Source organism: Thermobia domestica, chromosome 9, assembly GCF_964235325.1.
Source record: "Thermobia domestica chromosome 9, izTheDome1.hap1.1, whole genome shotgun sequence".
Lineage (NCBI taxonomy): Eukaryota > Metazoa > Arthropoda > Insecta > Zygentoma > Lepismatidae > Thermobia > Thermobia domestica.
In genome coordinates, this window is record NC_137462.1 from 58,890,084 (window position 1) to 58,913,499 (window position 23,416).

General features: G+C 33.6%; 1 protein-coding gene across 2 annotated transcripts in view; it reads right to left on the reverse strand.

Annotated features, from left to right (window-relative positions):
• Positions 1–8,559: 8,559 nt before the first annotated feature.
• LOC145694001 (histone-lysine N-methyltransferase set-17-like) overlaps positions 8,560–23,416 on the reverse strand; it is an 83,713-nt gene continuing 68,856 nt past the window's right edge. For both annotated transcript variants that reach the window (XM_081770146.1, XM_081770147.1), the window contains 3 exons: positions 22,525–22,716; positions 15,957–16,227; positions 8,560–9,399 (listed from right to left, as the gene is read on the reverse strand). In XM_081770146.1, coding sequence (XP_081626272.1) covers positions 15,970–16,227; positions 22,525–22,716 — 450 coding nt within the window. In that variant the 3' untranslated portion in view covers positions 8,560–9,399; positions 15,957–15,969. The remainder of the gene's footprint in view (positions 9,400–15,956; positions 16,228–22,524; positions 22,717–23,416) is intronic.

Below are 23,416 nucleotides of genomic sequence, written 5' to 3' on the forward strand. Positions count from 1 at the left end.
TTTCAAGATCACATCTTCTATTACAAACTATGTACCACAAACTTCTAGAATGTTTCAACATTCTACTTCTTTCTCTTCTTCTCTAAAAGAAGGCATGTGCACCAAAACTATAACAGATTCTGCCCTAACATCCTCCTCCCCTCTAAGAAATGTTTAATCATATCCCCAAAATAAGTATATAATTTCGTATTAGTAGATCTCTTCCAGAAATGTATACAAATATAGAATAAATTACTAAGTACAAATATGATTTTATATGTATAGATAATAACTTGTTAATAAACGATTTTTGCATATAAACATATCAAATGTATCTTCATAGAAACACAGGTTTATATTAATAAAAAAATTCCAAACCCACAGTATATAAAACACTCTCAAAACTAGATTCTGTTTTAAAAGCAGTTTCTATCAACAGCTCATCCAATTCAATTAAAAAGTTACCAAATAAATTTTCAAAATCAAATTTTCAGTCACAAACCTAACCTAACCTAACCGGTAATAATATATTCATACGTAATCTAACCTAACAACAAGTCAGTAAAAGGACGCCTAAATCCCCATGAACAATGTCAAGAAACTTCATCCTCATCCCCAGCGATACAGGATAGTTTCTACTAAAAGGGTGCAAAAATTCTCCACAATGCCTCAAGCGATACAGGACTCTCCACCATGCCTCAAGCGATACAGGACTCTATCCACCACGCCAGGCAATACAGGACTCTATCCACCACGCCAGGCAATACAGGACTCTCCACCATGCCTCAAGCGATACAGGACTCTATCCACCACGCCATGCAATACAGGACTCTCCACTATGCCTCAAGCGATCACTTCTTCTTCCTAATTGAAATAAGACACATATATACTTTTCATTTCCTTTCCCTACCGTCTGCCAGGAACGTAAATTCTTGTTTGCGACTGCGCCAAATATTAAACTACCGCAATGCTAAAAATTAATTATATGACATCTACTAAATACAGCATTCCACTTTTTTACTATGTATTTTAATATTAATCAGTGTCACAAGAAACATATCAATATAAAACTAATTTCAAGATCACATCTTCTATTACAGACTATGTTCCACAAACTTCTAGAATGTTTCAACATTCTACTTCTTTCTCTTCTTCTCTAAAAGAAGGCATGTGCACCAAAACTATAGCATATTCTGCCCTAACAGTGTCCTTTGCTGAACCGATATTAAATGAAAGTAGTTCAAGACCTTCCAACAATAATCCTGTTGGTGATGAGCGGTTGCGTCATCGATATTTAAATTTAGGAAACTATTACAGAAGAGTTTCAAGTATTAGAAGTTCAACTCCTCGAGTGGGTAGTGATTATATGTTTACTCGGAATCCCAACTTTCGATCAGATATTAGGAATACCGAATCCTATAGACCTAATGTTGTTTTTTAAACCCAGGTTCTCATGTGGAGTCAAATCGTTCTGACATTGATATTGAGCATAAGCTAATGGTTAAATATACTCATATGCGATCGTTGAGTTATTTAGAAAATAGGTTACGAGATATTAAGAATGTTAATAGTAAAAATAGTATTCAGGTTTTTGAAATGCTATATGGAAGAAATATTGATGGATAGCAGTTATTCTTTAGGTATGCTACTTTCTGTCTTGATTCCTAAATATGAAACAGAAAGAAAAACTCGCGGGCCCTTTTTCCTTTCCCATTTTGACCCGGTACATGAAAATGCGATTTTCACCATGTTTGCCTGTGCCGATTTTGAAAATTCCTTCACTAATAGATTTCTATCGTCGAGTACTACAAGAATCAGTGAAAATCTCGCGGGCCCATTTTTCTTCCCCCCAATCTTTTTCTGTTCTTAAGTAATACTCAGTTTTATTCAATTCTAGTCGTTTAGATTACAATGATTAACAGTTACAAATAGAAAAAAATACAGTTACACAACCAAAATACAGAAGCATTCTTGAATAAACAATAGATGCATAGAGATAATATTTCACCTTGTCTCTTGTTTGTGGTGAGGCTGTCTTTACTGAAACTTACTCAATGTCTTCGTCCACCTATTTCGGGTATTCTCAATGCACTGAAGTACTGTTGCTTTTCTTTCGCACAGAATTGCTTCAAGAATTGCAAGTTTTCAAATTTTGTACAGGAAATTACAATTGGCTGTCCCTGCTTTATCGGAAGTAATAGATCTGCTTTCAGTTCACGAAATCGAGAGGCTTCTGTGATTTTGTATGTTTCATATTAATCAACGTATGACTTTCGAAAGTGAACAAGTGTATCCGTCATCTTCACAAGGAATTGTGAGATTGTAATTTGTGCGAAAGGGCATTTTTTTTCTTGTATCTCTTGCCAAGTAATGTTGTCCGGACTTAGATTGTTTTTCCGATGGACCTGTGAACTTTGATCGTTTTTTCCATGTACATGAACCTTCCAAAGCCAAATTCCAGGGGCATTGGTCATATTTTCCAAATACACAATTTACTCTATATAAGACTACTATTTGTTGTATAAAACGGTAATAACAGCTCAAATTCGCAAAACAATGGACTTACATCGTGATTCCCGTATACCCTTCAAATGATAAGACTGTGCGAACGCAAACAAATTAATGCTTCATAATATTAGTATCGAAACTAATTTTATATTAATACCATTTGTTTTGCTTGGCACAAACTTTAAAACATTTTATAAATAACTCAAAATGCCCTTTCTTCGCAAGAGGAAAATACGTTTTATATTTACATAAAGTACTAATGGGGGCTGAATTCGGATTTAAATGGCATTTAACCCCTTCGGGATCCTATGGTACAATTTGTAACATACGCATTTTTCATGGTACATTGCGTTATTTCTCTTCTATTTGAGCTTTTTCGTCCTGTTTTTTTCTTTTATTTTGTTTGTTTGTTTGTTTGTTTGTTTGTTTTCCAAGTCCAGAGGCGTTGTAGAAGACATACGTATGGTTTCAGACCGTCCTGCGTCCAGACGTACGAGGTGATGACGTCACAAGTCAAAAATTTCTTTTCACATTTTCTAAGCGTATGTTCAATATTTTTTGGCGGGCTTATTTTTTTACGTAGAAGATTGAAATTTTGCACAAACATTCAGTCCACCGAGTAGTATTTACCAGCTTTTTGTTCCGATGTCAGTGCTAAAACAGGGGGGGAACCAGAGAGGCAAAGGGGTGGGAAAAGGGATATTTTTACCCCCAAAATCCCGTTTTTCATTTTCCCGCCTCACATACATGATGGGGACACTTGAGTCATACCGTCTAAAAGGCAATTCCATTCTGAAGAGAATGGCGGTCGAATCATTGTCCTAGGGTAATTAGGGACGTCTCAGGGATTTTTTGAAAAATATACTTCTATATAAGGAGAAATGGGACATGGTGGGTATATTTTTTTTGGCGGGCTTACTTTTGCACCTAGAAGATTGAAATTGTGCACAAACATTCAGCCTATCTAGTAGTATTTATCATTTTTTTTTTTCAGATCTCTGCATTAAAACAGAGGGGTCCAGAGGGGGGAAAAACTGAAAAAAGGGATTTTTAGACAAAAAAATCCCGTTTTTCAGGATTTTCCCGCGTCACATACATGATGAAGACACGTAAGTCATACCGTCTGAAAGGCAGTTCCATTCTGAAGAGAATGACGGTCGAATTATTATTCTAGGGTAATTAGGGACGTCTCAGTGAATTTTTTGACACACACGTTCAGTATACCAAGTACTATTTCTCAAATTTTTTTTAGATGCCTACGTTCACACAGGGGGGGGCCAGGGGGGCCAAAGTTCGAGAAAAAAATTTTCCCTCCGAAACTTTCACTTTGACATTTTTCTCCGCTTCTGGTATATGGTATGAGCATGCAAGTTGTACCATTTGAAAGCCAGCTCTATTCTGAAGAGAATGAGGTATGAACCATGATCCTAGGATAAATAGTGACGATACAGTAGCTGCTTGACTGCAAGTCTAAAAAATAGCCCAAAAAGTCAGGATCCGGAAAGGGTTAAATTTCATAAATGGATATTATTTGTCTCAGCAACCCCGAAAGTATGTAATCGAGACTAATATCGTTAATTTCCAATCATTTTTATATAATCTCTCCCCTCTCAACCCCACGTTGTGGGGGTGAATTAGGATTTAAACTGCATTTTAAGTGACAATGTTCATCTCAGCGACACGGAATAATATGGATTCAACACTAATATTGGCCATTTTCGAACATTTTAAGTACCTCCCCCTACCCAAGTTGCGGGGCTGAATTAGCATTTAAATAGCATCGGAAGTGTCACTGTTCATCAGTGGCAGGGAAAAATATGGATTCGACACTAATATTGGTCATTTTCGATTTTGTTTAAAAATAGCTCCCCCTTCTGGCCTAAGTTGCACCTTCAACGTGAAATGACAAAAAGACATTCTAGGCTCGAACCTTATTTATGTTGAAAATTCGATCGAGATCGTTCGGGTGATTCAAGAGTTAGGAGGTCACTTTCAATTTCATATATTAGAAGATAGTAATGAATTATTGTCTACTTTAAACGCTTTTTATTACAGGGATTATTGTCTACTTTTTATCGCTTGTTTTAAAGTAGGTTAATGTGGTTTCCTTTTTAAAAAATATTTTATGTAGTATGTTATGAATATAGATGTTCAACAATCTTTAGTTAGAAGTATAATAATTATACTATACATAGACAACTTTCATAGCAGAAGCAAAAGAGACTTTCAATTTAGTTAATAACGAGAAGAAAGTAGGTAGTTTCATGGAAAGAGTTCTAAATTTGGTTTCAGTTTATGCATTCTAAGTCAATTAAAAAGAAATGTAGTGCGTTCAATTTATATATTCTACATAGTTGGAATCTGATTCGAGTTTTTGAAACGTATATATATCCTCTTTTTGCTGTTTCTTGTTAATACTATAACATACTATACAATATATGCGTAATACAGTATGTTATACTATAAATAATAATAAAGAAAGCAAAAGAGACATATAGCACAAAATAAAATATTTCCAGGTGAGTACTTTAAAGAAACTTACGTATTAGGAGAACAACACAGAGAGCCCTCAAAAAGTGTACGACGCAAATAGCAATGCAAGAACAAATAGAATATTGCTTGCAGTAATTTACCGATCGAATACAATTAGCACAACATGCCAATGTATATAAAGCAAATTCAAGGGGAATAAATTAAACGAAAAGATATTTTTATACATTTCCTGTTCAACGTACAGGAGAAAATTACCTAATAATTATTTAGCTACAATAAACAAATTACTTTATTTTGATTTCTATACGAAACAAACACTCATAATATTCCTTCCATGTCTATAAGCTACAAACTCGTCAAAATTACAGTCTTGCAAAGAAAAGAAAGACTTAAGGAAACAAACAATATAAGTATAAAGGCTATTTGGTCTAAAAAGGGTATTTATTTTAGTAAGCGAGTAATAATGTACGAAAATAATCATTTGTTATTTGATTAAGAGATATTTCTATCCGAACTTGACATTAAATATTGTATGCGTCATAAGTTGCTAGCTGCAAAATAATAATAATAATAATAATAATAATAATAATAATAATAATAATAATAATAATAATAATAAACAATAGACACTTCTGAATGAGTGTCTACAGTTTCTTCATATGAAGAAAGTATATATAAGGTGCGGTGGCTCAGTGGTAGAGCGTTCACCTCCGGTGCTTGTGGTCCCTGGCTCGATCCCAGCTCGCGCCGTGTGGACTTTGTGGTGGACAAACATCTTGCTCGTGGGTTTTCTCGGGGTTCTCCCGTTTCCTCCCACTTTCTTCATTCCACCATTTCACTCATCTCTCATCATCACCGTCTCCTTTAGCCTAACCGGAATAATCGTGGGACGTAAAACTTAAAGATTTAATTTCATTTTTTATATAACGCGAGCGCAAGGGATTCCCCAAAGGATACGAAGCATGCCGCGGACATTATGAGGGCAAAGTGAGGCATCCTTTGGGGCATCTTAGTATCTTTGGATAGTCCATGTTGAGAGTCTGTGTGGGCCGCCTAACACCGCCCTCCTATCCCTTATCGTTTTGCCAGAATTAGCCTTCAAAGTTCCTTTTCCTACTCTTTTGGACGTCCGTAACTCGGTTAGGAGGCCAAGATGGACATTGTGTTACATAGACATTTTTACTTGTTTTCATCTGTAGAATCACCTCCCAAGCGTTGTAAACAACCTTTCCTTACACTCTGTATATATATATATACTGGCCGCTGTGACTCAATGGTAGAGCTTTCACCTCTGGCGCATGGTGTTATTGGTTCGATCCCAGCAATTGAACTTTATGGTGTACAAACACCATGTGCGTGGGTTTTCTCGGGGTTCTCCCGTTTCCTCCCACTTTCTTTATTCCACCATTTCATTCATTTCTCATTATCACTGTCTCCTATATACTGGACGGCATAACGTGGGACGTAAAATTTAAAGATGTCATTGCATTGTAAATATCTACGAGAATAATTCTAAAATCATCCGCAATGTAGTTATAACTTTTCTCACATTTTTCATACTGACCTGTCTTCGTTTATTTTATTGTTATGCTGTTGTAGTCATGCTATGAAAGTTTGATCCTAATTCCTCCATTTGGTTTCCTTTTGTTGCACATAGACCACAGTCGCTCCATTAGAAGTTTGCACGAATGGGGAACAACGAGCAGTGATCCGGGTTTTGTTGGTCCTCAATGATGGGTTACCTGATGAGATAGTTCTCAGTGATAATGTGATAATTTACCTTAGCAAAACACGATGCTAAACAAATAAGGTATCTCCTCTGGTGGAATAAAATATAGAGCACAAGAGACAACACTGAGAGTGTAGCAGCTAATAGGCCAAATACATAAACCACTGCATTACTATATTGTTTATACAAACAATAGAATTCAAGTAGAATATGGTTTCCACATATCTTTTTCATCAAAATGTTCCATTTTGGTGAGAGGTTTTTGATGTCGTATTTATGCATGTGCTTTTAGCGGAAAAGACTTTCAGAATATTGAAGTAACGTTTTCTTACCAGCCATTGTTTTCAATAATGTTTACTGTTCTTAATGGTCGTCAGCTGAGCTTTCGGTGTGTTTCAATACATACCACATATAGATCTTTTGTATGAGTGTGTTAGTTGTTGTGTGGTTGTTTAATGGAATGGAGATAATATCGATTAATGGAAAGATAGGTACCTTTGTGGGACACAAACCTTGTTTACCTTAGCAGAAATATCAATACAGGATTCAATAACATCCTAATGGGAACACGCATTTAAAGAGTGTGATTTATTAACACGAAGCGTGGAATATATGGGAAGGGGATTAAAAAAAAGAAAATAGAAGACATTGTAATTTGATTATATCAGAAAACGTTGAAATCAAGTTAATGAATAAGATTACAAATGAAGTAATGTTAGAAATTGTACGAAAGGAAGATCGGGGCATAAGAAAGAAGATTTTGGATAGAATTCATAGAATGGCAGAAAGATGACAGGAAGAATAGAATGATTGGAGATATTGCGTGACAGATATGTATCATATTAATGGTCATGTATAGAATGGAGAATAAAAGATATCCAGAATACTTTTGCTTCACAGAAACTTTACGATATTAAAAATATTTCCAGAACTACTAAAATATTTTACCCACACTAATTTCTCATTAATAAATATCAGACAACACTAAATACTACTAAACATTATAACAAGATAATCTCTATCGTTTTTCATACCAAATGATCATCTCTTTTCAGTTGCAGAAACTTATAATATTTTACTCCTACCCATTTGTCCTATATTAAACATCACATGAATTGCAAATGATACAAATAATAATAATAATGATCACCTCTTTCCTTTTGCATGCCGAGTAATAAATTATTTGCAATAGATAAAAGAGATAAACGTGTATCAGCAGATGCTGACATGTTTTTACCTCAACTGCTTTCTCCAATAAAAAATGTCATATCCTAACAAAGGGCAAGTAACGAAGCTGAACAGAGCAGCTTCATATCATGCTAATGCTAAAAACGATGTTAAGAAAATAATTCCTAACGATATTTTAGGCGGCACAGGTAAGTTGAAAAAATAGCAAATTTTTTAAAAAAAATACAATATAAAGGATAGATCCTCAATTACAGTGTAAGTTGAAATAAAATTACCTTCAATATAGCTAAACAACTCAAATGGCAGCAAATTAGAAGGAAAAATCTGAGCGGGCAGCTTGTAGTCATTTAGCTTGGACAATCGCGGGCGAAAGGAGAAACTAAAACATAACAAAAAAGTACTCTTCCAAAAGAATAAAATCAGAGATCAACACTCCTAGGCAAGCTTGAAATACGCCGTAAATAAGTGCGTCATAATTGAATCAGTAGTTTTCAAACGCCATGAATAATAAAAGTAAAGTTATGAGAAAATTGAAAAACAAAAACAGTTTAATTTAGAAAATCCTAATAAACATAAAATGATCGATCTCTATTTGAAAAAGTACCGTTTTCTTCTCATTGTATGAAATAAACAACTTTTCCTGAGCAATTGGTCTTCCAAAATAAATAAATAAAAAAATGAGCTAAAGCAAAATCACCATTTTCGAACTCATAATCTTTTCAAAACTACTGGTTCAATTATTTCTGAATATGTGAGTTAGGCATTAGGTTACATACACTTAAATTGCAATACATCTTACCTCTAATAGGAACACTACCACATATACATCACAAGAGAATAATTTATTATGATAGCAGCAACTATGAAATAATTTACATGGATGTCACCAAGAACCCATATTTCATATGCGTTCTTCGTGAAATATGTAAATATGATGGAAGTTGAGAAATTATTTATATTTCACATCCATACAAGATGGGAGTAAATTATTTTCCAACAGAAATTCATTTACATTCCGAGCAAAACTGGTTGTCCAAAAGCTCTACAACGATTAAAAGAAAATGAAAAATACACACAAAAAAATTATCTGCTGACCCTTCAGTATTTTAAGTATCTATTCTGGACCAACCAAAATTGAATATTGAATTGCTAATTTTTGGTCTATATCTCACACCACGAAAAGTGGCCAAGGGTTTCTTTTCCCTTGAGGAATAAATCTTTGAGGCTCACAACCTATTTCTATGTTGTATATTTTGAATGATCATTTCTATCTGGTTTTACAATGAATTTCACCAAAGATAACACTTCACTGTCTGTTCTGTCCTCTTGGAAAATGAAGAAGTTCCATCAGTTGTACAAATATATATTCTTGCAATATCTTCTGCACATTTCTGGTATTCAGAAATACATCCTTCATGACTCTTAGTGATACATATCCACATGAATACTGAAGAAGATTAGTCACGATTAAGTTTCTAATCCAGCAATCAGAACTCATATTCCTGAAAATTAAATAAATATATGATTAGAATTATGGCCAAAAATTATGCAAATTAAAAAAATTAGTTGACAGCATAACTGTAATAACAAATACGTATCAAGATGGAAAGCACGTTTTTTTAATGTGTCTAAAAGTACCGAACTTCACCTGAAAATAACTATACATTTGTGACAACTCTATAGAAGAATTGATCTTACAATAAATGCAAAGATATCCATTTTTCTATAAGATTAAGTGGTAACGTATTCCCATATTTCACGTAGTCAAAACAGTATTGAGCTTTTGCACACGAGATGACTATTCAAAATGACAGCGGATCAGGCCATATGTTATTATGCAGGCTAGTATTGGGTCGATGCATAAGTTCGTAAGGTTCTTATATTTTATGTTTTATTTTTATGCTGTTCTGTTCTGTTAGTTCAAATACAAATACAACATAGGCATAACATTACCATATTCTACGAGTGTAACAATACATTAATAAACATCGCATTCAAAAATTTGCGCCATTTCCTGCATTGTTTGCCGAGGATTCTTATGAACCAACTCATTCAAGCGATTTTCGTCATAATCTGAAGATCTTCCAGAACGTGGATCATCAGATAAGTTAAACTCCTTCTTGAAAGGGGGAAAACCACTTCTGTGCTGTTCTTTCAGCAATTGCTTTATTCCCGTACACTGCATAAATTGTTCTCGCAGCTTCTGCTGCACTGGATCCTCGGTTAAACTCGAAGAGTAAAATGTGACGGAAATGATCACTTTTCTCAACTTGACATTCCATATTAGTTTTTCTGAAATATATACAATACCGTAACACGTTCACAATCAAGAAAGCCTGTGTTTCACAACACACAAACTCCAAACTACGGTAAAACAACGGAATAACGATAAACAATCGTTTCACGTCGCATTGTTGCCAACACAAAAGAAAAATGCACGAACTTATGCATCGATTCAAGTATCCTAAGTTGTAGTCGGGTCGAGACTTCACTTAGCAACTAGTATATGCCCTATCCAAAAATTCATGTTTAAGAATCCTAAGGTACTCACGCAACAATTTTTATAGAGAAAGTTTGCCTACGTGCATATAAATTAGAGTACTCACCAATTACCTCTACAAAAATTGATGCGGAAGTACCACATGATTCTGAAACATGGATTTTTGGATAGGGCATATACTAGTTGCTAAGTGAAGTCTCGACCCGACTACAGTAGGTTCCATAGTTTTGAAGCTATGGACCTTTAAATATCATTCCTTCATATTTTCGGCAGCCTATAACTCCGAAAAAAAACATTTGTGTACCCAAGTTGGTCTATACATTTTGTCTTAACTTGGTGTCAGGAATCTCCTCCCAAACTTTGTCGGTGTTGTTATGAACAGTTCCTTTTTGACACACACACACAAACACATATATACACACAATTTTGACGGACTCGACATGACATTAGCAAGCTATTGTAAATTCTGATAAAAACTCTATGGACTATTACTATAGAAATGAATCTTGCACAAACAAACTGGCCCCCCGCTTATTTGATTTTCATTTATTAATCCTACAAAATGTTACATGAAGGAAACTTTTATAAATATTCCTTACCAAATATAAGTGTTATATTTTTTCTAAGATACACTCCACAATTTATTAACGTGATGGGAAAACATGACTCAAAATGAGACATTGCCAATCCATAGATTTCATTCAGGTGATCAAAATTATATGGACGAGTTAATTTTTTTTTTTTTTTTTTTTTATAACTATAAATGGATGCTTAAGAGAGCCACATTTCTTATTAAGATGAACCATATACTGAAATATATCCTTTGTGTCATAACATTAGAAGACAATAATGCATTATATGGTTAAGGATATGTATCCTGAAATTGTAACTTTAAGATTGTCAAAAGATAGAACATACATCAAACGATGCCCGTATAGATGCCGAACAACATTCCATGCTTCAGAATAAATTGTCACGCGTAGTTTTCCACAAACTTATTAGTTAATCAGTTTTTCAAAGAAAATAAAATCACTAACATCAAGATCACTAAAGATACTACAGTATGCATTACACATCTCATTCGCATAAGAATCACAAAGAGCAGCGTTTTGTAGAATTCAAGATTACTAATAAAATTCCAACAAACCAAAGCAGTATTTATATTTTAAGATTATATATTTTTGTGTTACAGTTTCGGCTATGTAACATAGCCTTCCTCAGACACATTATGAGAAAAATATCCAATTTTGACAGCTTATATACAATCTGGATGCAAGACACGCCCACTTTCTCTTTACAAAACATAAACTTTTAATTGGCTCAAAAAGTAAATTTTTAATTACTGTAGTCACTTTCTCTTATTGACCACCTGTTATGAAACTCTCAATTAGGTGATTGTCACTTACACTTTCTATCCGCTATTGCCTATCTGCTGTTCTCCGTAGTACACCTGCTCCAACAGTCCGTGTCGATCCTTTTAATTCTTTCTTTATATTTGGTCTATCATCTTTTCCCATAATTCATGTATTACAAGTCCACTAGACCAATTCATCATCTTCTCCTTCCCGTATTTCTTAATCCACTGCGCTTCTTTCCACTTTCTTATCATACTCCCTTTCTCCCTTTCTAATCCTTTTATTCCTCCCCAATCTATCTCATGTCCTGTTTCTTTAATGTGTTTATATATTGCGTTGTTCTCTCTTTTTAGTCTAGCATCATCCTTATGTTGTTTTATCCTTTCTCTTTCCTGTTTCCCCTATGTACACTCATGTCCAAAATGATTGTCGCATATCTATAATTGTCTTCTTGTAAGCATATAATTTGATAATGATTTTGCAGAGTATTTTTAATACTGATACTGTGTATATAATCGGGAAATGTATATTTGTGGTAAATTTCATAAGAAAAGAATTATAAATACGAAAATTAAAATGAGTAAAACAAAATGTTGCTAAATGGACAAGAAAGTTTTATTTTCGTTTTATTGTTCTTATTCACTGCTCTTTTCACATGAAATTTGCCACATACATGTCTTTGCCGATTATACACATACTACATTGTAAGAAATACCGGAAGAATTCGTTAACAAATTATATTCCTACAACAACATATTTATAGATATGCGACAATAATTTTGGACATGAGTGTACTTCATATCGCACTCATTACAGTTAAACTGGTACACTACTCCTTCCTCTTCTGATCTTATCTCCTTTTCTTTTTTCTTTCTTTTCTCTCTCACTAAGTCTATTATCCTCTTTCCTTCTTTCTTGTATGTTTTAATCCCTTTCTTCCTCAACAGGTTCTTCAGTATCTCCGTTTTCTCGCCTAAACTTTCAATACCAAACCATCCTTTTCCTACTTTCTCTGCTTCTTCCTCTTTTCTTTCTTTCTTTCTTTCTTGTAAAGTTTATTTTCTGTATCCGTTTCCCTTTAATAATTGGCACAGTATTTCTATGTATTCTTTCCTTCTTTCTTCTTTGCTATCTATAATTTCTATTCTCTTTTTCATGTTCTGTATAAAATTCTTTTTAGTTCCCCTGTCTACGTCACTCCTCTTGTGGAAGTATATCCCGGCATCGCATTCTTTCCTGTATCATCTCGTTTTGAATTTTCCTCCTATTTTCTCTATGTCCATGAAGTTGATTTTCCTCTCTTCTTCTATCTCCATTTCTAGCCTAATCCCTTTTTCTTCGTCCTCAATTATTTTAACAAATTTCTCCAACTGTCTCAGTTCCTTTCCATATTCCAAGGCAATCATGTACATATCTACAAAACATTATAAGATTTTGTCCTCCTCCTTCTTTTATTTTCTGTTTCCACCTGTTCATTACAATCTCTGCTAGTACCGGACTCAGTCTTCAACCTATGCTTAGCCCCTCTTTTATTCTCACCAATTTTTCACCAATCATGCATACACTATTCTCCCATATCAGTTTTAGAGCCTTCAACACCTCCTTTTTCCATTTTCTTATAAGCTTATAATTTTATTTTCCATTTCTTCTATTGTTTTTAACACGTACTCCCTCTTGATGCTTGGAAACATTGCCTTTACATCAACACTGAACAATGTGGTTCTCTGTCTTCTGTCTCCCATTCGTTCTAGAGCACGTTTTACCTCCTCTGTGTTTTCACTGTGCTACTCTCCTGTCCTTCTCTTATCTCTTCTGCAATCTATTTTATTTCTTCTTCCAGTGCTTCGAAAATGTTGTTCCTACAATCCATCACCGGTCTTATTTTAATTTCTTTTTTATGTATTTTTGGAAAACCTTTCATATTTGGAATTCTTCCTGTTTTATTGATTAATTTCTTGAAACCTTGTTTTTCTCCCTCCTCAATTATTTTGATTCTTATATCATCTTTATTCCCCACTCCTTTATATGTGTCATCGCTTAGTTCTTCCAATTTCTTTTTGTACCATTCTTTCTCCATTACCACTGTCGCCCGTCCTTTATCTGCCTGTTCTACCACGATGTACTTTCTTCTCATTAACTTTCTTAATCCTTCTTTCTCTTCTTTCTTAAGGTTTCCTGCTTTTCTATTTACGTTTTGTTTTACAATGGCTACTGCTTTCCTTTTAATTCTTTCCCTCTGCTCTGGTTCTTTTATTTTCATAATTGCTTGTTCTACTGTGAATACTACCTCTTTTACTTCTGTCTTCTCTTCTTTCACTTTAAACTTGTAGCCTAATTCCAAACATTTCTTTTCTTGGTCTGATAATTTCACATTTCCTATTACTATTACCCTATTTGCACTTACTTTTTCTTGCTCAGTCCATCCCAGCTTCTTTCCTTTTTCTTTCAATCTTTCTCTCTCTTTCTCTTCAACTTTCTTTTCCCACTTGTTCAGATCTCTCATTACTTCTTCTCTCACAAATATCGATAACTTGTCTTCAATTCTCGCTCTCTCCTTTTCAGTTCCTTTCTCACTGTCTTCCACTTCTTTAGTTCTTCTTATGGTGTCCCACATGACTGCTTTTCTGCTTTCTTAATCAACTTTCTGTATCTCACTGATTGATACATCAATCCTTTCTTGATTATCCGAAGTCCTTTCGGTGTGGTGTTCTCCTTCACACACTTCCTTAAGAACACTATCTGCTGTCTCTTGGATATCTCCTTCCTCTTTCTGTCCTTCCACTTGTCTATTCTTCTTCTCAGCATCGGAGGAGTATATTTTAAGGTTATATATTTTTGTGTTACTGTTTCGGCTATGTAACATAGTCTTCCTCAGACACAAATATATAATCTTAAAATATATATACTGCTTTGGTCAGTTGGAGTTTTATTAGTAATCTTGAATTTTCCAAAGCTACAATGAATAATTTACAGGAATTCATATATATGTAGGAATTTACTTTCGATGATTTTATACTAGCAGAATAGCCGTTCTTCACACGGGGAAAATACGTTTCATTTTGGACTTAAAATACAAATGGGTGCTGAATTAAGATTTACACGAGATTGGAAATGTCACTGTTCATATCAGCGATCCCGAAAACTGTGGATTAGGCACTAATATCAGTCATTTTCCATCACTTTTATATATCTTGCTACTCTACCTTCTCGAAGTTACAGCGTCAAAGTGATACGACAGAAAGCATCCCAGGACCTCATCTATGTTGATCATTTTATCGAGATCGGTCGGGTAATTCAAGAGTTATAAAGTCACAAATATAGTCACTGTTAATTTAATTTAATTTTGTTTTTGGTTTATTTGAGTTTAACGTCTGATGATTATGCTTGAGCGGCTAAAGAAGACGTGAACCTACTGATTATAATGGAATCCGAACCACTTTTTTCGTTCAACTGGACCCCCACCGAGAATAGAACCCGGGACCACGCACACCAAAAGCAAGCGTACTAGCCACTAGGTCAAGCGGAGTTCCTCAATTGTATATATTAGATTATTATTATTATTATTGATATTATTATTATTATTATTATTATTATTATTATTATTATTATTATTATTATTATTATTATTATTATTATTATTATTTGAAGTTAAGAGAGAAGTTGGTGTCAAGTTCCGTATCTTTCATTCGATAGTTAAAATTTATGTAGTTTTGAACGATCACTTTTAGGATTAAAGTTTCCTTTTTTGTACGCATGCGTGTGACAGTACCTGTTATACTATTAGCTAAAATATGAGAGGCTCGGGAGAACATAATAATAAGCGCCACTTCCAGTGAAATTGAGTTAATAGGCCAAATAGGTTCGCATCGAACCACAGAATAGTAGGTAGTTTAATTTCGGAAGTGTACCTGCAGACAGTAGCGTACGTAATAATTTATTTCGGGGGTCCAAACTCAATACGGGTATTTTATATTAAAATTCCAAAAATTGCCCCTAAAACTAGGCTACATTTACACGAAAGTCAAAATTTCGGCAACCCCCAGGACACACCCTCTGCATACGTCCCTGCCTACAGATGGCAAGGGAAGTGTGTTTTGTATGTGGGGATGTTAAACGTTCTCTTCCAGGTTACTCTAAAGTTAGAAAATGCATAACCATTATGTTTCCTCCGAGCCTCTCTTATAATAAGAAACAAAGGTTATACCTGAATTTAACATCTATTTCTTGTGCGAGCGCAGACGGTGGTAATCCTCATCAATGCTGTACCTGTACCCAATCTCATCTCCGTACCAAATAAGGAGCTCGACGTCAGGAGGGATGTCCCGCAAGGCTCTATAATAGATTTTGTCCCGATGTTGGACTGCATCTAAATTTTGCTCGTCCTCAAACCTAGAGCAGTTCACATAGCGCATCCAATTACTGTATCGTTTGTCAAATCCATCTATGCAGAAAGACCTCCCTTTTGCCTTATTGACCTGAAAGAATAAAATGTGTGATTAAGAATAAAGTGTTTCTATGAAGTTTGCTGAATATCCCTTTTAGATATGCGAAAGTAATATATTAAGATCGAGACTGAGAGAGAAAAGACTGATGCAGGACGCACTGCAAATAAATTTATTTTCGAAACGTCTAAGACGGAACGTTCTTGAAACTTGCTCTCAAAATTGACATATAATGGGATACTTTACAGTTTTTCAGAGCAAAAAAACTGATTTTGCTAGGTTTCTATCTCGATGGAAATCATTTAGTTGTGACTATTTAAAAAAAGGCATTTTCTTCAGGCAAAAAGAAAAAGGATGAGAAAGAGAAATATAGGTAGATACTAAATGTCAGCCGTCTTTGTGAACGTTCGTTAAAGAAAAACTAATGGATGTATTGCAATGAAGTAAGCCTATTGTTTTTGGGTACTTGAAACTGTTTTAAATCGATCACGATGTTGGGAAAACTAATTTTGAAGAAAGTTTGGTAAAGGTTATTGAAAGGACATTATTTGAATGAAAACAGCAGCCTACACTCTTTTTATTTACTAATGACTTTGATTTACCAAAAAACACCTTTATTTATGTATTCTATATTTCCGTCCATCCGGAAGCAAAAAATTCTTAAGAGTTACTAGATCAGTCACAGGATACAGAAAGTCAAAAGTCAAGTATAAAATTTCTTGATGGAGATGATCACCAAAAGTGGTAGAAATAAATTATTTCAATTTTAACGTTGATCATTATAGAGCAAAAACGGTAACAAATAGCTATAAACATGTTTTCTGCAATCCATTAAGCATCACAAGAATACATTTTATCTCAATATTTAACTCTCTACTAAAACCGGAAGTGAAAGAAATTCATTACAACTTCCGGCTTCAATATTTGTCCACATAGAGCAAAAACCATCAGAGATAGTGAGAAATTGTTTCTTTAATTGTTTTAGAATTCTATGAATAGGTACTACCTCCTCTCTTAACCCTCTATTAAAGTTGAAAGTGACAGAAGTTAACCACTTGAAGGTTTAACGTTGATTGCTATAGAATAAAAACGGTAATGAATAGCAAGAAGCGATTTTCTGTAACCAATTAAGCTTCCCAATACTATATTGTCTAACTTTTGTGCTAAAACCGTAAGTTATAAAAATCTACTCCTACTTTCAGTTTCAATGTTAGTTTTAAAAAAATCACGCCATTACTAAACATTAAATATAAGCAACACTAAAATTTTCGAGTGAGGAATGTAGGATGTGGCAAATGCATTGTTGAGAGTAGACTAGAGATGACGTGCAATTTAAATTTGTACTGATATTTCCAGTTTTCGCTTCTTTTTTTTGTGTGTGTGTGTGTGTGTGAGAAGTGATGGACAGGGAGAAATGAGGAAATTTGACAAGCATACAGGTGCAGGGGAGCACCTCTGGTTGGGCTATTAAAAAATTGCCAACTATTAGGTGAGTACTCTGTGACAATCTAGCTTTTCAAAAGTAGTAATATTTACAGCAACCTCTTTCTGATGTTATATTGTCAAATCTGCGAAAACCTAAACAAAGAAAAAAAATGGTAATGAACTTGGATTGCGCAGGAATTACAGTTAAGAATTAAATCTGGAGACAGTATATGAACACATTTTTCTAAGACTGTGAGATCACCACCTATGAATGCACCAAGGGTTCATATTTTCACGTACAACAAAAATGCTATTTTCATTTATTAATACTCTTCCCTCTACATACTTGATGGTTAACTTCTTCTTCTTCTTCAATTTTTGCAAGTTTTAAATTATTAGAAGACAGCCATTCAGCTAAATTTTCTACTGCACTAATTTTGTTACAGAATGTGATTATTGTAAGACCCTTCGTTTGATATTAAATTATAATAATCTGAAGATCAAGTTCCTTAAGTCTGTAGAAAAATCCTTGAGATAGAAACAGCATGTTTTGCTCTCTTAAATTAGTATAGGAATTTTTTCTGTAATTATTGTGCTTGTGATTTCAATTTATTGACAGGCTTTAATAGTTTTCATATTTGGAGTTCTCATACTATTTAACAATATTAAACAGGTATTTTATATTTATACACTATATCAACTTCATTCTATCTTCGTAGCTCTTTCGCTAGATACTTCATCTTATATATATATATATATATATATATATATATATATATATATATACAGGTGTTAATGAACTATACCGACAAACTGTAACAGGTGATTCCTCACATCAAAATAAGAGGAAAAGTTCATATGGACCTATTGCGAAAAGTGCATAGTTTCAGAGCTAGGGCTATCCAAAATCACGAAAAAGCTACATTTCAACAGGCCCTATTTTGAATTTCAGAAACAGTGGATGGTGGTCCTTATCAACGTAAAGGAAGTCACGCATACACAATCCAAAAATGCATATTACATCAATTTTCATTGGGTGGGCGGGGTTTAATTCTCAAATATGCTCTCAATAGAGTTTTCAGATATACACTGATTTCAAGGAGGGTCCAAAGTAGCCAGGAGGTAAGCCTTGACAACAATCGACATCCAATTCTTCGGAGGGAAGTTGGAAGTGTTAGGAACCGGCAGCTCTGTGTTTCTTTTGTGTTCGGAATAACGTGTTATGATGTGTATTTCGTCACGGTATATTTCACGTTTTCTTCACTGAAAGAAAATATCGCAGCATGCTTTTTCCCGAGTACGAGAGATCGTGCTGTTGACAATCCTTAACACTTCCGACATCGTGACAAAGGATTCCGTGTTCACTACTGTCAAGGCTTATCGTTTGCCTGCTTTGGACCAATCATAAAGTCAAAGCATATCTCAAAATTCGGTTGATGACATGTCTGGAAATTTCACCCTGCAGTGAATACTCTGCACATCCATTGAACATTAACGAAATATGCATTTTTGAATTGTGTATGCATTACTTCCTTTACACTGATAAGGACCACCACTCCACGATTTCTCGAATTTGAAATAGGTCCTCTCGAAATTTGGCTTTTTCGCGATTTTGGACAGCCCTAGCTCTGAATGTTTTGACTTATTTTGATGTTTTCTGCAACTTGTATGACCTATCTTTATTTAGTTTCTCACATGCAATAATAATATGATGTATTGAATCAATTTCTTTTTTGCATCAACACATGTTTGTATCTGATTTCTTGATTTAATGTAATTTGCTCGATGTTAATGTTGTATTGAATAGTAGTCAATGTAAAATAATCCCTTTCTGTCTAGTCCATGAATGTATTACCAGCCAAGGTTTTGTTTGTTTTTTCTATATTCATAGTGTATGCCGTTCCTGTTCTGGTTTCTAATTTTTAATAATCTATTTTGTTTAAATGGCTTTCTTTAATTACTGCTTTAATGTTTAAATGGCTTATTTTTTATTGAAGTTGGTTAAATATCACATACATTTTTGGCATCAATAGCAATTTCATCGTAGAATTGTGTGTTGGTGTGCGATTTCCTATGTATTGTATATTATATCCTTTTGCTTGTAGTATTCTATATAAAATTTTAATGTTTAATGAAAGTCATATAGTTTCTATATTCCAATTGGTTCCTGTCAAAACATTAAATATACACTGAGGAATCAGAACATGTGCATGTGTTGTAAAGATGAAATTTTTATGTTACCAAAAGACCTTGCCAAATTGCAAAAGCCTCCCTTTCGAAAATTGTATTAAATTATTTTAAACATTCTTCTAACTAAGATTTAAGTTAAGGGACAACTATTGCTGTTCCTACATCATTGTAACGATTTCGAAGCATTCTTAATAACTAATATACACTCCAGATAATTTGTCCAAATGAAAATACCAGGTATGTTTATTGATATATTTAAAACTTTGTAGATTCAATTATGTGACACATACTGGTGTTATTATTTTCATTTGTGGTAATTTATAGTGTACTGAGTCATATAACAAGGCATTAATTGGAATTTTGCTATCACTCCTTCATAAATTTGAATATTATGAAAAGTTCTAATAATCCATTGTAAATTGTCCTTGTAAGGCTCCCTTTTACTTTGTTTTTCTAATAGAATTTTAATCTGATGAAGTTGTACTACAATAGGATTCTTTGTTTTTCTCTTGATAAAAATAAAATTTTCCACTAATTTTAAAATTTGAATTTGTATAAGAATCATAACAGTTTTCTCAAACACAGAATTTCTCGGGCAGAAAGTTGGCTGTGATAATATAATTTTGACTGTAACCTAAAGTTCTTTTATTATTTTCTGGTAAAAATAATTCACATTCACCTTCTCGCATAAAATATGCTACCATACAAAATTTTAGCCAAACTACATTGTGTGAACAATTTTATTATACATGGTGGGTTTATTCAACATCTTTTGTACTTGGAATGCTGTAATATTTGTTCGAAGTTGTTATTAAGTTTAATAAATATTGTTACCAGTTCATTTTTGTGTTCAAATACAGTCCTAGATATTTGAAGTTGTATATATTAAGTAATATATGTCCAAAGGTCGTTTCTCAAAGATCATTTGTATCCATTATGAAGACAATGTCATCAGCATCAGAACATATTCATATGTCATTTCCAATTTACATTATTAAATCAAGTATATAAATATTAATCAAAATTGGGCTTAACTTCCTCCCTTATAGCAGTCCTATCAATGTTGTTCTTGGTTTGTTATATTTTTTTATTTACTTTAATGTATATTTTTCTATTTATATTAAGGTTATTGCCACCATACCTATCTTCTCTATTTTGTGTAATTGCATTATAGTTTTTAATCTATAAAGGTATATTTGATTTTAACTAAGTTTCTTGTAAGTTCGTTACATCAGGATTAAAGAATATAAGTAGGTTATGGAAAAATATAATTTCTTGTGTATATACTTCGGCAATCCCATTGAATTAGGGACAATGATGGGAATTCTTTCACTTCCACATCGGTTATCTGTGAGATATTTAAAGTATTGTATATCTGCATAATTATATTATCCAAAAATACACGACAAAAATCTATGTTTTGCCAAGTTACTACTGTTGCCTACAATTTTTTAAGTGCTTTCGTATGTCGGGGAGATAAGTGTTATGAAACATGTGTTATATTATTACATTTGCTATATTAGTTATATCAGATGTATTGTATGTACTAAAGTATTAAGCCGACAACTTTCTCATTGTGGAAAAGAGACGTTCTTGTAAGAAGTTTTTATTATAATTTAAAATGTCATTTTGTTCTTGTGTTAATATAAATTTATTTTCTCTTGTTTTAGCTGTATTGATTCTAGTGTCTAGTTTATTTTTATTATTATAATATTGTGATGTTTCAAACTGAAATTAATTGTCGTTCTTAATATTTGAAAGATAGGATTTTTGGGGATTGAAGAACTGAGATGATTGATTTTTCTGAAGATAATGATGGAATTTCTTAAGTTCCTACTTCATGATTCAATTTCCTTTCCTTCCTGGTAGTGTGTCTAATCCTGAGGCAATGATGGTTTTCCTCAATTGTTCGCATGACGTTCTATTAAGTAGTTCATGTTTCTTTTGGAAGAGATTTTGGGATTTCCTTTTATACAAGGGATAATTCCTTTATTATTTCTGAGAGAAAGGATTTTTATGTATGTTTGAAGTTTATCTACGAAAGTGTTCGCTTTATGAAAAGAAATACATTGCATTGTCATCGTTTGCATTATTCACTTCTGTCTTTTTTTCTCACATTGATCATAGTCAGTTTCATGAGAAGCTTCGCTGTTCGCACATTTGGGATCACTGTTGGAAATTAAATATTTGTTTTCAGAGACTCAAATTTTATATTTTAGGTTACAAGAATGTCCAATGTGTCAGTATTTCCAACAGTCGTGTTTACATTGACGAATACCTGGTACTTCTAATGATAACTAGAAATAATATATCTTAATATGCTTTGGTAGAATTTGTGAGTCGAAAGTCAGTATCACTGACCGAGTGGGTTGTTTGATTTTAACTGGATCATGAGAAACATTTTACAAGCGGACGTAATTGGAAAATCACTTTTATTATCCTTCAATAAGACGTCTATATCGACGTTTTTAATAATATATCTCGTATATAGTATATGATTGGGAATATATGCTTCCCATAGCTTAATGTTAACTTCGAAACGAATGAAAGAACTTAAAAATGGCACCTGTCATTATCACACTAACAAGAGGGCAGTGAACAATATGACGAATCATATACAAACTGATAAACAATTAAACTGACTTAAAATTATCGTTTCGGACTTACTTTTCAAATAATATTTTCACAGTGTAAGTCTTTCTTATGGTAACTTACCATCCATGAATAATCATCTTCTATCGGTTCGTATGTTTTTAAACCTTCGAATGGTCCAAATATGGTTCCTTTTGGAATATGTGTTGTTGTCCATACGCCAGCCCCTGCATTAGGTATTCTAGAACGAGCAATTTTTAGTTGACTCGGAACAGTTTTGTCACACCTTGAGTAATCTCTTTCATCAATAGGAACCTACAATAAGCAATACCATGAGAACTTAATCGAGATCATAATTACGAACTTCAAGAAGAAAGAAAATATTTTTAACACATTTACGATATCTATATACAAAGAGTACACAGAGTCCTGCAGGAAACTAAATCTCAGTGTGGCTGTAACTGCTGTGTTTATGAATACAAAATTTGAGGGTGAGGAGAAGGAAAACTCTGGCTTTCCGACCATACAGGATCCAAAACATTGCTCGCTTTTTTCCATGAGAAGGCGAAGGTTGTTTTCTTTATTCCTTCGTGTAGGATGACTTTGTTCAACAATGCAGTACCTTCTTACGCTGACTGTCTGAGTACCCAGCCTGTTTTCTATATGTGTAGAAAGTTTGTGACGTTAGCCGTGTGACCTCAGTCCATCGAAGACTGATGTGAGATTCGCAGCAAATCTATAAGCAAACATATAGTTGACATAAACCTAATTGCAGCTGGAATAGGTTAAATTTAAATTTATATTTACCTGTAGTTTTTAGTACTAAATTGTGTAGCATAAAAAATTCTTATTAGCTTTAAGGAGAAACTAGTTCAATTCAGTGTCCTTAATGCACAACATTGAGTTGTGTTATTACAATAGTGACCGCTGTTGTTTGTTTAATTTGAAATGTGGCATTACATATCTTACAATGTGTTGTTGTATGTAGTTCAAAAGCCATGAGTAAATTACACTC